At 41.7% G+C, this 15,089-nt stretch overlaps 2 protein-coding genes across 3 annotated transcripts; one reads left to right on the top strand and one right to left on the bottom strand.

The window, feature by feature from the left end:
• Positions 1 to 4,506: 4,506 nt before the first annotated feature.
• faap100 (FA core complex associated protein 100) lies at positions 4,507 to 10,470 on the bottom strand. 2 transcript variants are annotated; one of them, XM_004562353.3, is made up of 8 exons: positions 10,146 to 10,470; positions 9,760 to 9,878; positions 8,754 to 9,655; positions 8,409 to 8,568; positions 7,353 to 8,295; positions 7,157 to 7,273; positions 6,085 to 6,171; positions 4,507 to 5,875 (listed from the first exon to the last, which is right to left on the bottom strand). In XM_004562353.3, exons 1-8 carry the CDS (start codon positions 10,299 to 10,301, stop codon positions 5,759 to 5,761), a joined length of 2,601 nt encoding a protein of 866 aa, XP_004562410.3. In that variant the 5' UTR covers positions 10,302 to 10,470; the 3' UTR covers positions 4,507 to 5,758. The 2 variants fall into 2 exon arrangements, with proteins under 2 accessions (XP_004562410.3, XP_012777624.3); XM_012922170.3 differs by having other exon boundaries at positions 8,409 to 8,565.
• Positions 10,471 to 10,760: 290 nt separating this feature from the next.
• On the top strand, positions 10,761 to 14,875 carry birc5a (baculoviral IAP repeat containing 5a). Its single transcript, XM_004562352.3, has 4 exons — positions 10,761 to 10,955; positions 13,607 to 13,716; positions 14,258 to 14,375; positions 14,554 to 14,875. Exons 1-4 carry the CDS (start codon positions 10,848 to 10,850, stop codon positions 14,644 to 14,646), a joined length of 429 nt encoding a protein of 142 aa, XP_004562409.1. The 5' UTR covers positions 10,761 to 10,847; the 3' UTR covers positions 14,647 to 14,875.
• The last annotated feature ends 214 nt before the right edge of the window (positions 14,876 to 15,089 follow it).

The following is a 15,089-nucleotide window of genomic DNA, read 5'->3' as shown; positions in this document are numbered from 1 at the left end:
ATTATTTCGTTCTGACTACATGGAAACAATGCAGCTGGAAGCTTATTAGCTACATGCAACTTCTTCTGTGTTAGCAGGGAATTATGAACTCACTCAATATACACTTGCCAGCCACATCATTAGGTACATCTGATCAAGTGCTAAATAGCTGAAATCAAGAAGTCAAAAACTGCACTTAGCATGTGTGTGTTTTGAAGAAGTCGGTTGATTGGGGCCTGATGAGGTGAAAGACCAACAGTTGGCAGAAAATGACCTAATCAGTCAATCACATGGCAGAAACTCAGTGCTTTTGGGCACACTAGACAACCTGCTAAAGTTCAAACTCAGTATCAGAATAATAAAGAAAGGTAATTGAAGCTACTTTGAACGTTATATGGTTGTCAGTGCCAGACAAGGTGGTACTTCAGAAGCTGCTGATATGCTGGGATATTTTGACACTACTATCCAGAAAATATCCAGTGTGCACCAGTTCTCTGGATGAAAATGCCTCATTGATGTCATAGATCAGAGGAGAAACTCATAGGAAACAGAAATAACCAACTCTTTACAAACAAGGTATGCAGAAGGGCATCTCTGAACACCTCACATGGTGAAGCAGATGTACTACAGCAGCAGAAGACCACACTGGGTGCCACTCCTGTCACCTACAAACCAGAAACTGAAGCTATAACGCAGAAGGGCTCACCAAAATTGAACAACTGAAGACCTGAAAAATGTGGCCTGGTTTGATGAGTCTTGAATTCTCCTGTATCAGTGGTTCAGACTGCTGGTGGTGGTGGCTGCCTCTGCACCACGTCACTAGTTTCTTGAATATTGAATGACTTCACTGTATGGTCCCCAGATCTCAATTCAATATAACACCTTTAGGATGTGGTGGAATGGCAGATTCACATCATGGATGTGCAACCTGCATATCTGCAGCAAGTGTGTGATGCTATCATGTAACTATGGACCAGCACCTTGCTGAATCTTTGCTACAAAGCTATAAAAACAATCCAAGGGTACCATAACCCAGTACTAGCAAGGTATACCTAATAAAGTGGCTGGTCAGTCTATAATCAAGTTTACCACTGACGTTTGATATTGTGGCCTGAGAGACAGAATGTATAAAAGTCAGAAAGTCGACTTTTGTTTTTCTTTATTAAGCTGAAAAACTGCAATGTTTTCTTGAGAGATTCATCTTTTGGCGATTTCAAGATTTCAAGGGGTTAAACTGTTGAATGTCTTATAATCAGCTCTTGCGTTTGCTGTTAAAATCATTTACATTTTGTTGGATCAAATTTAGCAATTTTGTTCTTCATCATCACCTGCTATTCTCAAAGCCGGTGCTGTTTTTGGATGCACCTTGGCTGTCATAGTGAAAGAGTTTAGCAGCAAGGAACAGAACTCACCTGCTGCTGCTTTAGGCGCGTTGACGCTATCAGCTTTCGCACATCACACCATGATGGCAGCAGAAAATACCATCAGTTTCAGCAGCAGCAATGGTTGCTGAAATTATGGCACATTTGTCAGGTGCTTACTGGCTTTCTCCTCCTAAATGTCCTTCTCGCTCTTTTTCAGTCCCTTCTTAATAACAGTGATTGTTATTTTGACAAGAATGAAAATGTCCTGGCAAGACTGCCCAAGCTACTGACCGCTGTCACTGTTTCTATGTTCTGCTCTAAATTAAGCAAATAAATTCTCATGTTCTGTTTATGTGTCAGTGTGCTCATTCATAAAAGAGAGTGGACCCAAACTAGCACTGGAATCCGATGTTGAGACTGAACCCTGTAGTAAAATCTGTTTTTAAAATCTTGGTATATTAGATCTAAAGTCATGGTGAAAAGAAAGCAAAGGCTGTTTCAATTCCTAGGTTTATATGTGGCCATAATGAGAAAATATCCAGTCCACGCCAGGGCTTAAACCTGAGCTGAACAACAACACATGACATATTTAACTGTGTCATTATTTATTTAACAGAACTGAGCCAACATGCGGATGCAGAGTGTGAAAGAGCAGCCCACGTAGAATTTCCTTTAACAGCAATAACTTGAATGCATCGTTTTCTGTGTGACTTTATCACTCTCTCACACTGTTAAGAAGGAATTTTTGTTCTCTCTTCTTTACAGCATTGCTTCATTGATTAAGGTTTGCAGATATTTATTTATGCACAGCTCTGTTATGGCCCTCAGCACTTTGCTCAGGTTCAGGTCTGGACTTTTAACTGGGCCACTGTAACACCTTGTTTTCTTTCAGCCTTTCTCTTGTAGATTTGCTGCCATGCTTGGGATGAGTGTCCTGTTGCATGAGCAGCCAAGCTTTAGCTGTCAGACAGGACCTCACATTTGACTCTAGAATATTTTGGCATTCAGAGGAGTTCATGGTCGACTCAGTGACTGCAGGGTGCGCAGCTACTGTGGCTGCAAAACAAGCCCAAATCATTACCCCTCCACCGCCGTGCTTAACAGTTGTTAAGAGGTGTTTGTGCTGCTATGCTGTGTTTGGTATTCTCCACGTGGTATCATGCATTGTGGCCAAACATCTTTAGTTTGGTTTTATCTGCCCAAAGGATATTGTTTCTATTGTCTTGTGGTTTGTTCAAATGCAACTTGGTCTTGGTTTCTTCCATTTCTCTGAACACTGAATGGTCTGACCTTGGGGTGAATTTGCTGGGACATCCTCCCCTTGGAAGATTGTCCTGAATGATATTGAATAATCTTCCTCACTTTAGGATGATGAACTTCAATCTTGTAATCCTTCCCAGATTGATGGGCAGCAACTACTGCTTCTGTAAGATCACTGCTGATGTCTTTAATTATTGGCATTGTGTTAACACAGACCTGCAAATCACCAAAATATCTGCTTTTATAGAGCTGCTCACATTTGCTAATTATCAGTTACGGTGGTTCTTTTTGGCTTTTGAGTTTTTGTTGAATAAATATGGACGCAGAGTAATATGTCATGTGTTGTTGATCATTTATGTTTGTATTTATCTAATTGTGAGACCTCCTTACGACTAAATTATTTGTATTATATCCTCATACATGAAATGTTGTAATTGAAATAGGGTAGATTTTCTTTCTATCATGACTCTAAGTGATCAAGCCCATTATTTCCAGGATATTTAAGTCACTAATCCAGTTCTGAACCTAGAACCTCAGCAGGCTCACACTTTAATCAGTCGGCTTGCTGTACTTATGAGACAATAACCCGCAGAGTGTTGCTTAAGTTGTGAGTCTGAGCCAGACCTTTAAGGGACAATGGCTGTTAAGTAAAAAGGATTCAGTGAGTTACATATGTTTAGAATGCGATGCAACAACATGACAAATACAATCCTGTAATCTACTTTATACTTCAAACAATCTGGAGGCATTTATTCAACTTCATGCAGAAGCTATTTCTGCATGTTAGTTTCAAGACTTCAAACTGTAACAGAATAATCATTATACTAATAATGATTAGGACTAGTCTGGTTAGGAGTCACCTTTTCATTATGATTGAACCTAAAAAAGAAGTCAGTGACACTAAGGCTTCACCTGTAGAAGTACTGTGTTACCTTACCTGCAGCAGGTGAGGGGAAAACAGCAGGACATGGTGCCTGATCCACTCACACAGAAAAACCTCTGTAATTTAAATATCTGCTAAGTGCTAAGTATTTTAGTTTCCAAATGTACATTTGTGTGCCTTTTTCTTGTGCTAGTCCTAGAGAAAAGTAAAATATAGAAATGACTGATCCATCCATTCTCTTCCACTCATCCAGTTCAGAGCCACAGGAGGCTGAAGCCTGAAGTGTGGGTACACCCTGGACAGATCAGAAATGATACAGACTAAGAAAAAATAAACAAAACAAGTTTTCAACATAATAAAAAAATGCAATCCTGTGCAGTCCTTTTAATTTTCTCTCTGTCTGGTCTACATTAAGAAAAATTAACCACTAAGATTCACTTCTTAGACTGAGTTCTTCATATCATAGCGCTCACAGCAAGGTCTACAAATGAGTAACTATGAAGTTATTAAAAATAATTGCATTTAAACTCAATTACTATTCTGCGGTTTGTATCCATTAGAAGTCTGTTTTATTGCAGTGATGTAAACTGTTTGTAATCACTGTACTGACTGTGTGAGTCTGTATATTAAAAACTCATCGGAGCTTTAAAACAGAAATTGCTCCATGTCTCGGGCAATTAAAGGGACAGTTAATGTAGATCGCTAATAACATTCAATGACTTGCATCTCCCTGACCAGGTTTAGGAAGCTTATCCATCACAAGAACATTCAGTCCCTGCAATTATTATAGTGTCAGTTAAAATGGCTGTGATTACCCATTTTATGTCCAAAATGTACAATCCATCGCAAAATGCTGAGAGAGGCATAGGCAACGTTTTCCTCAGACAACTTTCCACACATAAACATATCAGGAATGTGTTTTTTCTGCAGTGGATTAAATGATTGGCTGAAAACATAACGATACTGAAATCTATCAGTTGTCTGTTCCATGTTTATTCCATGTTCAAGCACAACGCATCAGATCCTACACTAAACAGAATATCTAACAGCCAATCACATGACAGAAACCCAGTGAATTTAGGTATGTAGACATGGTCAAGATGACCTGACAAAGTTCAAACAGAGTATCAGAATGGGGAGGAAAGGTGATTTAAGTGACTTTGAATGTGCCGTGGTTGTTGGTGTCAGACAGACTCCTCTGACTATCTTAAAAATTGTTGATCTACTGGTGCACAACCATCATTAGTGTTTACAGGGAAAGGTCTGAAAAATCGAAAATATCCAGTGTGCGGCAGTTCTCTAGGTGAAAATGCCTTCTTGATGTCAGACCAAACTGCTTTACCAACAACAAAATTAACTCAAATAACCACTCATTACAACCAAGCTACGCAGAAGAGCATCTCTGAATGCACGGCAGACCTTGAAGAAGACGAACAGCAGAAGACGGCACCGGTGCCACTCCTGTCAGCTAGTTACAGGAAACTGATGCTGCAAATCACATGGACTCAACAAAATAGGGCAATATCAGGCTGGAAAGATGTTACCTGGTCTGATGAATGTGAATTTCTGCTGTGACATCTGGTAGAGTCAGAGTTTGGCTTAAGCAACATGAAAGCATGGAAGTTAAAAGAGGGGTTAATTAACCCAATCAACTAGCAAGGTGTGCCTAATAAAGTGTCCAATGTAGTGACTGTGTCACACACACACCTGAAATATCAGGAGACTGTAAAAATGCACCTGTAAGACAGTTCTGGAGCTTGTCAAATTATGTGGTCTTTATACAATTTTAAACCCATTATGAGCAAGCGCTTGGCAACAGTGGGAAGCAAAAACTCCCTTTTAACAGGAAGAAATCTCTGACACAGCCAGGCTCAGGGAGGAGCAGCCATCTGGGAAACTATACTTAGGGTTAAAGTAACATGCACAGTATTGTGTTGTTTTAAATGTACATTTTGCACCGAGTCCTGTTTGGAGGTTGTGTAGTAAAATATTAATACTTGGAAACTAAAACAGTTACATGAGTATAAACACAAACAGGAGCAAAGTTACAGAAATACTTCACTGAATTTATTGTCATGTGAAAAAACAAGAGAAACTTTATTATTAGACATCACCAAATTATAACCTCTTCAAAATCAAAATATACTGTAAAATGTCATATAGAAACCATCTTACAGTCTAAAGTATTACATGTGCTTTGCACTGTGAAAGGGCTGGCAGCAAAGTCAGATTACGCAACAACACCAAACAAGCGAGGGCAGCTGTGTAGGTGTTACACTATGAGCAGAGGATTTCGTCTGAGTTCTTGGTAAACACTGAGAAGCAGCCGATCTCTCTGCACTGTGGACACGACCTCACCAAAGGCTCCTGAGATCTGACTTTGCTGGATCTGTTAACGCACAGAGGACACATGAAACAAAAAACACAGACGAGCTTTAATCTTAACACACTTACAGACATCCCAAGCCCTCAAAAGCTCTAAAGTCTTGCTAATCAATTAATTGAACTAAGAGAAAATAGCTGGATAATTACGTGTATTTAATGATACGGAGGGCTTTGACATTAATGGGATTAATCGTCAAGCGCGGGCCCACTTACCTCGGCCCGCTGCAGCGCCCGTCTTAATCCTAAAATCTGGACATTCTTTGTAGAGGCGGCTTTCTCTGTGGCGCTCTGCAGCAGAGTCTGTGTCGAGGAGCAGAGGAAAAATTCAAACCTAAAGAATTTCAAGTAAAACAGGGACATGAAGCGTTGTTCTCAAGCCCAAAGACACGATAACGCTTCCTTTTAAACCGACCACACTGTTTGCAGCACACGTTAAAAGAATCGTCCCAGTTTCCATGTCATAGCACTGACTCGCAGCTCTCCTGCGAGTAGCTTAGTGTGTTTGTGAGGCTGGACGTCCTCCCTGATGCAGCCCTCCCCTCCCCTTCCCAAAGGATTTGTGTCTCCTCCTGGAATCGAAGCGGGGGATCTTTCGCTTGTTAGGCTAACATGTGAACCACTGCACTAGGGAGCCGCTATTTTTACGCTCCTTCTATTTATGCCAATTCAAGTGGCTGGAAGGTGGAATGGCAAATTTGCACGTATCACAAAAGTCTAGCAGTATGTTCTGCATCAGTGGTGTCAAACATAAGACTCCAATCCGGCCCATCTAGACATGTTTGGCAAAGCTGAAAGAGGAGATAAATATTGAATTCTTGTGTCCGTGGTAAAAGAAATAAAATAAAATAGGACATTTTCTGTGAATTAACAAAAACTATCTGCTTTATAATTGGGCCAATCAGCAACCAGAAGCTTTTCTGTTAATGTCTTACATTTTATCCCCTTATAGTCACACTGAAAGATTTCTTTCCTTTGCTACAGCAGCGTTTCCCTATCATGCAGAAAAACTGGGATAATATTGAAGTTGTACTTCTTTTTCTTATATTAGCATATCTCTGGGATTAAATGTGCAGTTAAACTACTTTACAATGACAGAAATGGGAGTTTGATTGGGCTGGCCCACTTAAGATCAAATAGTGTGGCCCTTGATGTGAAGTGAGTTTGACATCCCTGTTATACATCTGTACAGTTTTACATTAAAAAAGAAGAATGCAAAATATTCAAAATCTGCAACTACCTAAGTTTAGCCAGAAATTAGCTTATGTTATATAAGTGTGTTCTGGACCTGGATCCGGCGCAGCACAGCATGGTGCAGGCCACACACCGCTGCTAAAGATGAGCTCTCGATCTGAACCTCGATTGTAGCCTCCTTGTCTGTGCTCTCCTCCTCCCCCACGTTTATCTGGAGAATAAAGGAGCATTGACGATGAGGATATAAAACATACCAATATATGATTATATCATATTAGATAACGATTGACCTCTTTCACTGTCAGTTTCATTGCCGCTCCGTTTGGACCACGAGCATGGGCCACTGAGGTGCTCAAAGCAATCTTGTCTCCTTGGCAACCCATCTTCACTCCTTCAGTATCTTCAGACAACAGTCGCTCAAGCAAAGACAGGCAGAGATCTTCGGGGTCTCGTATCGACTCTTTGGCATCCAAATTTGAACTCTTTTTTGGCTTCAGCGTATCCCTCACTATCTCTGATGACACCCATACGCTTGCTGAATACTTCTCAGGCTCAGGCTTTGCAGCACTTTCTCCTCCTCTGTTCGTTCTACCGCCGCACCTGAGCTGGCGCGAGCTTAAAAAGGTCTGGATGCTATCTGCTGCGGCGCTGCTGGGCTGAACTGTGGCCATCTTATGAGTAGCTGTGGGACTGTTTAGCTGCAGAGCATGCAGCCAGTCCACTGTCAGTGTGGACAGGGGCAAACTGATACAGCTGCTCTGCAAGCCTGCAAAGCTCGCCGCCACCTCCTCCTCTCCCAGAAGACTCGAGAGCGAGAAGATGAGCGAGCAGCTCACAGTCATGGGGAAAGATGCATCACCTGCAGCTGCGATAGGCAGAGACGCTTCGAATGTTTGCCCCGGACGGAGGTCGTGAAACGGGAATGAAAAATTAGTGGAGGAGCTTTCTCCTGCTGGGGAGGAAGAATAAGACAGAGGGGACACCGTAATGCTCAGCGTCCAGCCTCGTTCCAGGACAAATGGACTTGAATTATGCAGGAAACACACAAGGCTCAAGGAGTCTTTCTGAAGCAGTCTGCTCCAGCTAGTCTCGAAATGACATCTGATTGGTTTCTCCTTAATTGGAAGATCAGTAGTTGTGTCTGCCATCAGCAGGAAACTGACGCTGACGGCGTGATTCAGAAGCCTCAGAAACTGGTTTTTGGATTTGATGACTGTTTTCAGCACTGATGCTCTATATGAAGAAAGCAAAAAAAAAAAAAAAAATCACATATATATTTACAGATCTTTGCTGTGTTTTATTTAAATGTCGTCTTTCACACCCGATCAAATACTTGACGGGCATACCTCTCACAAACATCCCCGATGGCAGACAGGAGGTCCCTGACACTGCGAGACACCTGTGTGGAAGGAAGCTTAGACGATCCTTCATCCACCCTCCCCGCAGGTAAGCAGATCCTCTGGAGCTGCCCTCTGGCAGACACTCCAAGCAGCTGTACATCACCTGCTGTGCATGAAGCATTTTTAGAGTTAGGAAAAATAGTTTGAGAGTTTAAATTAGAATACAAGACAGAATTACATGAGTGCACAACATGTAGAACCTGTGCATTTTCCTGTTTCCTAACTTGAAGAGCACATTGAAGCTGAACTTATAATAAATCCATTCAAAGTCAGCACGTCTATTCTGCTCACCCGCAGTGCTGCATGCAGGCTCAGCCAGGGCGATGACTCTGCACACATTTAAACTGCTGGGGCTCTGGAGGGCGGCCGCTGTCGTCCCAGATGTCTCTTCCCCTCTTTCTTTGCTTTCTCTCGCAAACGATCCCTCCGACAGATCCAGTCGGAGCAGATCTGCACCAGTGCTGTAGTAAAAACAGCTTTTATCCATGCAGCCGCACCATACAGGCCCTGGTACACACCCCTCAGTAAAAGCAGCCACAGCGCTTCCCCCCTCTGAGCCTGCCTTGTCAGTCTTGATCAGTGCCACTCTGCCTTGTTCGCCCGCCGCCACCAAGCACTGTGCGTGACCCGTTTCCGTGACAACAGATGCACCGACAAAACAGACCGGCTGCTCCAGGCTGTGCAGGACTCGAAGGCGCGATCCCGGGAGACGCAGAGGAAGGAAACACAGGCGCCCATCTGGCAGGCCGCAAAGGATGACTGGAGATTTGGCAAGGGCGGCTTCAACTCCAAATAACAGTTTGAAGAGGAGAGGCTCCAGGTGGAAGTGGTCTTGAGCTACAGTTGACTCTGCAGAAGCATTGGAGGAAGACGATGCCTGTACATCACCCGAATGGATGCAAATTAGCACAGAGCCCTTTCTTGGTCCTCTATTTGACTCAGCAGCGCCACAGTCCACAGCTGAGGCCACCGGCAGATGGAACGAGCCAAACTCCTTGTGGCTAGTAGACGCCGTTTGCTTTGGCGTTTTGTACAAAGTCAGCAGCCAGGAGGCATCTCTCTGGCAAAGGGTCAGGAGCACAGAGCCAACGAGGAGCAGAGATGACACTTCATCTGCTCCAACAACGAGACACTCTTGGGAGATTTTCAGTTCAGCTGGACTGGAGGATGCATCAGCTTGAGAGCTTTGATCCCTGCAGAGGAGAAATGTCATATTACATAAGAGCAATTTAGCAGAGTTGAAATAACAGCATTAATTAAAAAAGGTTTACTGAAATCTAACTATGAGGGTTCATACCTGTGTAGCAGAAACTGTAAGTTTACACGGTAAACTCCACTCCTGCATGCAACATAGATTAGCTGCTTGTCCTGGTTTCCAACCAGGTCATTAACAGCAGCAGGTAACAGGAGGACAGTCTGCAACAGCACAATACGAAGCAACACACAGTATGGTTAATCCAGAGATATGCCCTGCAGTGTAGCTTATGTCTTAGTATAGCTTAATATTTGATTGATATCTAGATTTATTAGTATCTTTTTTCCCCTAATATATCTCTAGTTAACTTTTTTGCTTTCTGACCCTTGTGGTGTTGTAACAAGTGACTTTCCCCAGTGTGGGATAAATAAAGTACATAGATCTATATCTATTTATCTGTGTCTGATACATGTAAATCGGATACTTGCCGTGATTTTCCTCTCACGTTTACTGAACACGTAGATCTCTTCAGTGCCAGTGCAGATTAAAACATCTGTTCCGAAACCACAGAGGATCTTCACTTTATAAGATCTTCCCGAAAACCCAAACTGTGCCCAAGTCTCGACAGCACACCGTCCCTCCATAACCTGGACCCGGGGGGAGAAGAAGAAGAAGCCGCTGAATGAGCATATGTCACGTTAAGCTCACTTTAATGGTACTATCAGCTCAGTGAGGGATGCTAATGTGAGGTTATGTGAACCGGTTGTTGACAGAGGATGTGACACTGTCTCACAAAGTTCCGCGCGTTGTGCTTTCGACCAATAAACGTAATGAACTACATTGCCCATGACCACAAAGCGGAAGTGGGACGCAAGTATAACGGATGCTTGAACTTAAGGTTGACTCGTGCTCACGTAGAAGGTAGAGAGTAATGAATGAGAGCAAGTTTTGTTTTGTTTTTTAAATAAAGTCGAGTCAAATTTTAAACGTAGTTTGAGCGCATTTGTCTAATAAATTTCCTTATTTTTTCTCTCGGTCAAGAACACATGATGGCGCTCTTGTGCTCATACGATTAACTAATATACACACGAAGAAGGTGGGCAACCAATCAAAACAGCCGAATTGAAGTGTCGTCGAAATTTGAAAAGGCTCTGTAGTTTAGCTCACGGGTTCGTGCGACAGTGAATACAATGGATCCATACAACGAGGAAAACATCAAAATGTATTTTTTTGAGAATAGGTTAAAAACTTATGGGGGGTGGCCATTCGACGAAGACTGCAAGTGCACGCCGGAAAACGTGAGTTAACGTTTAAACTGAGGTTGGAAACGGTGAGCGACGCCTTACTGTTGACATGCTAACAGTACAACAGCAGCTGGCGTGAAAGCAAAAAGAAAAGCGGCTCAGATGAAATACAATCTAGCTAAACTCTGGTTTAGCTGTAGATTTAAATGAAATACAAATCTTCTGACTCCCCATCTGTATGCCTAAATACACACTTGTTTTGGCTCCTAGTCCCTAAACCTAAATGTACTCAATTTACGACAAATTCTCACATTTAACGCGCTGAAACCGACACATTAACTGCAAGGATCTATTGTTTTCCTTGTTGATTCATCCGAGTTATTTTTTTTTCCAATTAAAACTGCTTAAATTTAAATAGTAATGGACATGTAGTGATGGGCAGATGAAGCTTCACGAAGCACTGAAGCTCTTCGTCCAATTGGTTCACCCCAGTGCAAAGCTTCTTGAAGCTTCATTTGCTCTAGTAGGACACCTACTGGACGTAAAAATATTAGTTGGCATGAATTTGAAGAGTGTGGCCTTTTGCACACAGCCTGTAAATGTCAACAACAAAAGGAGTGTGTAAAACATGTATATTGTAGTGATGGAAGTATACTGTGTATATTTATACTGGCAGTATGGAAAATGATTATTTGGAAATCCTTAAAATGGAAATGATCATTTACTGTGAGGTGAGGTGTGGACAGCGGTTGTGCTTTTGTAATGTTGAGGTATGGACAGCTACACACTGCCCGTTCACATTTTATTCTATAAAAACTACATTTTCACTGCTTTTATGACCTTTTTAGTGGGGAGAACATAGCTAGGATTTAATGATTTAACAAATCTTTTAAATCCTTTGTCATCCACAATGCTAAATGGCTGGGAGTCCTCAATCACCATGCTAACCAGGTCTTCATCTATTTGAGATTGTTCTCCTGAGGAAAGACAATAAAGACAAAGCACAAATATAAAAATCACACACGTAACTTATTACAGTTGTAGAATATTGTTATATCATTTAGTAATGTTACTAATATTAGTAATATTATCATGACATTTGATGGCTCACCTGGTCTTGCTCCTCAATCGGTGTTCCCCTTATTCTCATGCAAAGCTCTGTAGTGCCTAAGCATGGATGAGGTGTTGTTGTTATATCCCAGCTCCCTGGCACATAGCAAACACTTCACCTTGTACAAAAGTACAGACAGCTTAACATAAATTGTATTGCACCATCAGTATTATGAAAATACATCTTCTGTAGAAATTTACATACCTTGTTGGGAGGAATAAAATCAAAATGTTCCCACACAGGTGAGGACATCCTCCTCTTCTTAGCTGGCTCCATTCTCTCCTGACTTTCTCTCATAAACCTCCAAACTGTCTCCAAACTCTCACTAACCGCAACTCTCCATCAAACACCCACATTTTGAATGAAGTCTGAGGGGTTTATATCGCTGTCATAGCTCGCGGCAAAGTTCGAACCACTTCACGAACCAGTCACCTGGTACAGCCGGGCAACGAGGCTTCGGACGTCATCATTTTCAGCTCCTCCCATAAATGAGGCAAGCCTCGATACGCGCATCGCGGAAACGCCCCCTAAATTACTCGACACAAGCTTTGAAGCCTCGATACAGAACGTCACATCACTATGGACATGTACTGTCAATTTATTAGGTACAAGTTGCTACTATCGCGTTGGGCCCCCTTTTGCCTTCAAAGCTGTTTTAACTCTTCGTGGTACAGATTCAACCAAGTGCGGGAAACATTCAGAGATTTTGGTTCCTATTGACATGATAGCATATTTGTAGACTTCACATCCATGATGCATCCACCACATCCCAAAATCTCTCCACTGGATTGAGATCTGGTGACTGTGGAGGCCATTTGAGTACAGTGAACTCGCTGTCAAGCTCAAAAAAACAGCTTTACGCAATTCAAGCCTTGTGACATGGTGGGTTAGCCTTTTGGATGTAGCCATCAGTGGTTCTAAAGCGCTGGACATTGACAGGAACAATAATCAGTTGCCCGTGGTGTTGCCTAAATGACACTCAGTTGGTAGTAAAGGGCCCGAAGTCAGCCAAGAAGATATCCCACATACCTGAACTGTTGACAGGAGGCAGAAGGCTTCTATGTTGTTTATGCCAAATTCTGACACTGAGATCTGAATGCCACAACAGATACTGAGACTTTATAGCAGAGATTTTAATGAGCCTCTGCGAACTGCAACTCAGTTTCATGTTCTTAGCTGACAGGAGAGGCACCCAGTGTGGTCTTCTGCTGCTGGAGCCCATCTGCTTCAAGGTTCAATGTGTTGTGTGTTCGGAGATGCGCCTCTGCATACTACATTTGTAACGACTGGTTATTTGAGTTAATGCTGCTGTCAGTAGTTGTTGTTGTCATTATTATTTGTAGTAGTAGTGTTATGACAAAACAAATAGCTTATACAGTACAGTCTCAAAAGATTAATATAATGGAGTATGGAGCTCAATAACTTAAAGTCTAGATGATATACAATAAAGAAAAAATAAAGTGAGTAATAAATATATTAAATGACTCATTTTAATTAAATAAACCCGAGTGGTACGTGTGAAAAGCTCTATATGAAGTTTTTTTTTGTTTGTTTTTTTTTTCGTGCAACATGACATCTTCATTTATTCCTGCAGATGGCTAAAGCCGGCTTCATTCACACACCTTCAGAGAACAGCCCAGACATCGCCATGTGTTTCTTTTGCCTGAAAGAGCTGGAGGGCTGGGAGCCAGAGGATGACCCAGAGTAAGAGCACACATCACATTACTGGGCTCAGAAATAAAAAATAAACTGCCCAATAGTTGTTAATTTCTTCCATAAATTTAAGCCGTTCTTGTTTTTACAAGTCGTTAATAATGTCTCCAGCATGTCTTCAGTATTATTAAGCAAACTTCAAACATGTTGCCAAATTGGTGTCAAAGTTATTGCCAAGTGATTTTTGCTAACATTTTATGACAGCTCAGAACCATCTGTGCTCACCCTGGGTTATTTCCCCCTTTTTGGCTCACTCGTAATAAAAACATGCGAGCGATCCGGTGACACGAGTGTTTGGTGAGGCTTGGTGATTTATTATTTTTTTTGTTTGTTTTTCTCCTCCAGTGACAGCTGTTGACTCCTATAAGCCTTTCCTTTAATGTGCGAGAGTTTGCCTGTGACCCCCGGTCCCCCATTTTGACTCTTATTGTCATAATTAACAAGACTTGTGTTTCAGTGGCATTATTTAGGAGTCTTTGTGACTACATGCCCACAGCTCTTTACTTTCCCATCTATCTCTTGTTTTTGCCAGAAAGGAGCACAAGTCTCATTCGCCATCCTGCCACTTCATTGCCCTGAAGAAAAAAGTGGAAGACCTGACTGTGGAGGAATTCTACAGATTGCAGAAAGAGAGGCACAAGTTCATCAATGTACGTTCTTTATAGGAAGTCACGAATCTGTTGTCTTGTGTAATAACAATTTATTAAATAGTTTTTTGGGATATGTCTGACGAGCGAACACTTTGCCGACTAGAATAATGTCTGCTAATTATTTCCATGACAACAAGGCCTTAATTACTGATCTGCAGTTGATCTTCTTTGCTCACAGAACAAATCTTGTAATGAGGCCATCACCAAGTTTGAAGAGGCAGCCAAACTGAGGCGAGCAGACATCATCAAGACGGCCATGGGAGAAGAGTGACACAGCGACAGATTCAGATGAATGACATGAGCTCGTTTGTGTATCTGAGAAAGATGGAGAGAATAATTGTAGCTGTCAGAATTATTGACTTGTTCCTCACCAAACTCATTTTTATGTTTCCTTTGTGTGCCTTCATGTCAAATTTTTTTAAAGTATGTGTTTTTATCTTTTAACACTTTCTGTTTTTATGTAATCTGATATCTAATAAATATTGGATTCTGTAACATAATTATTTATGGTGTCTTTAATATAGATGTAGTCTGTTAGAGCAACATGAATCCTCCACTCAAAAGGTCTGGCTGTATTTATAATGTATTTAGATTTGATTATATTTATATAAGCCTTTGCATCTCTAGCTTTCTCCATACCACAGCTTGAAATTGAGGTTAAAGTATTTTACTCAAACACAAATGAGTGCAGCCTCTTAACTCTCCGCTATTTGC

Source organism: Maylandia zebra, linkage group LG8, assembly GCF_041146795.1.
Source record: "Maylandia zebra isolate NMK-2024a linkage group LG8, Mzebra_GT3a, whole genome shotgun sequence".
In the NCBI taxonomy this organism is placed as follows: domain Eukaryota; kingdom Metazoa; phylum Chordata; class Actinopteri; order Cichliformes; family Cichlidae; genus Maylandia; species Maylandia zebra.
This window is presented reverse-complemented; position numbering and strand designations above follow the sequence as displayed.

Excerpts from the sequence above, each read along its gene's own strand:
- faap100 (XM_004562353.3), bottom strand. The coding sequence starts at position 10,301 with ATGGAGGGACGGTGTGCTGTCGAGACTTGGGCACAGTTTGGGTTTTCG. Across the intron at positions 9,656-9,759 it reads TTACAGTTTCTGCTACACAG|GGATCAAAGCTCTCAAGCTG; the intron begins GTATGAACCCTC and ends TCTCCTCTGCAG. Across the intron at positions 8,296-8,408 it reads ATCGGGGATGTTTGTGAGAG|AGCATCAGTGCTGAAAACAG; the intron begins GTATGCCCGTCA and ends TTCTTCATATAG.
- birc5a (XM_004562352.3), top strand. The coding sequence starts at position 10,848 with ATGGATCCATACAACGAGGAAAACATCAAAATGTATTTTTTTGAGAAT. Across the intron at positions 13,717-14,257 it reads GAGCCAGAGGATGACCCAGA|AAAGGAGCACAAGTCTCATT; the intron begins GTAAGAGCACAC and ends TGTTTTTGCCAG. Across the intron at positions 14,376-14,553 it reads AGAGGCACAAGTTCATCAAT|AACAAATCTTGTAATGAGGC; the intron begins GTACGTTCTTTA and ends CTTTGCTCACAG.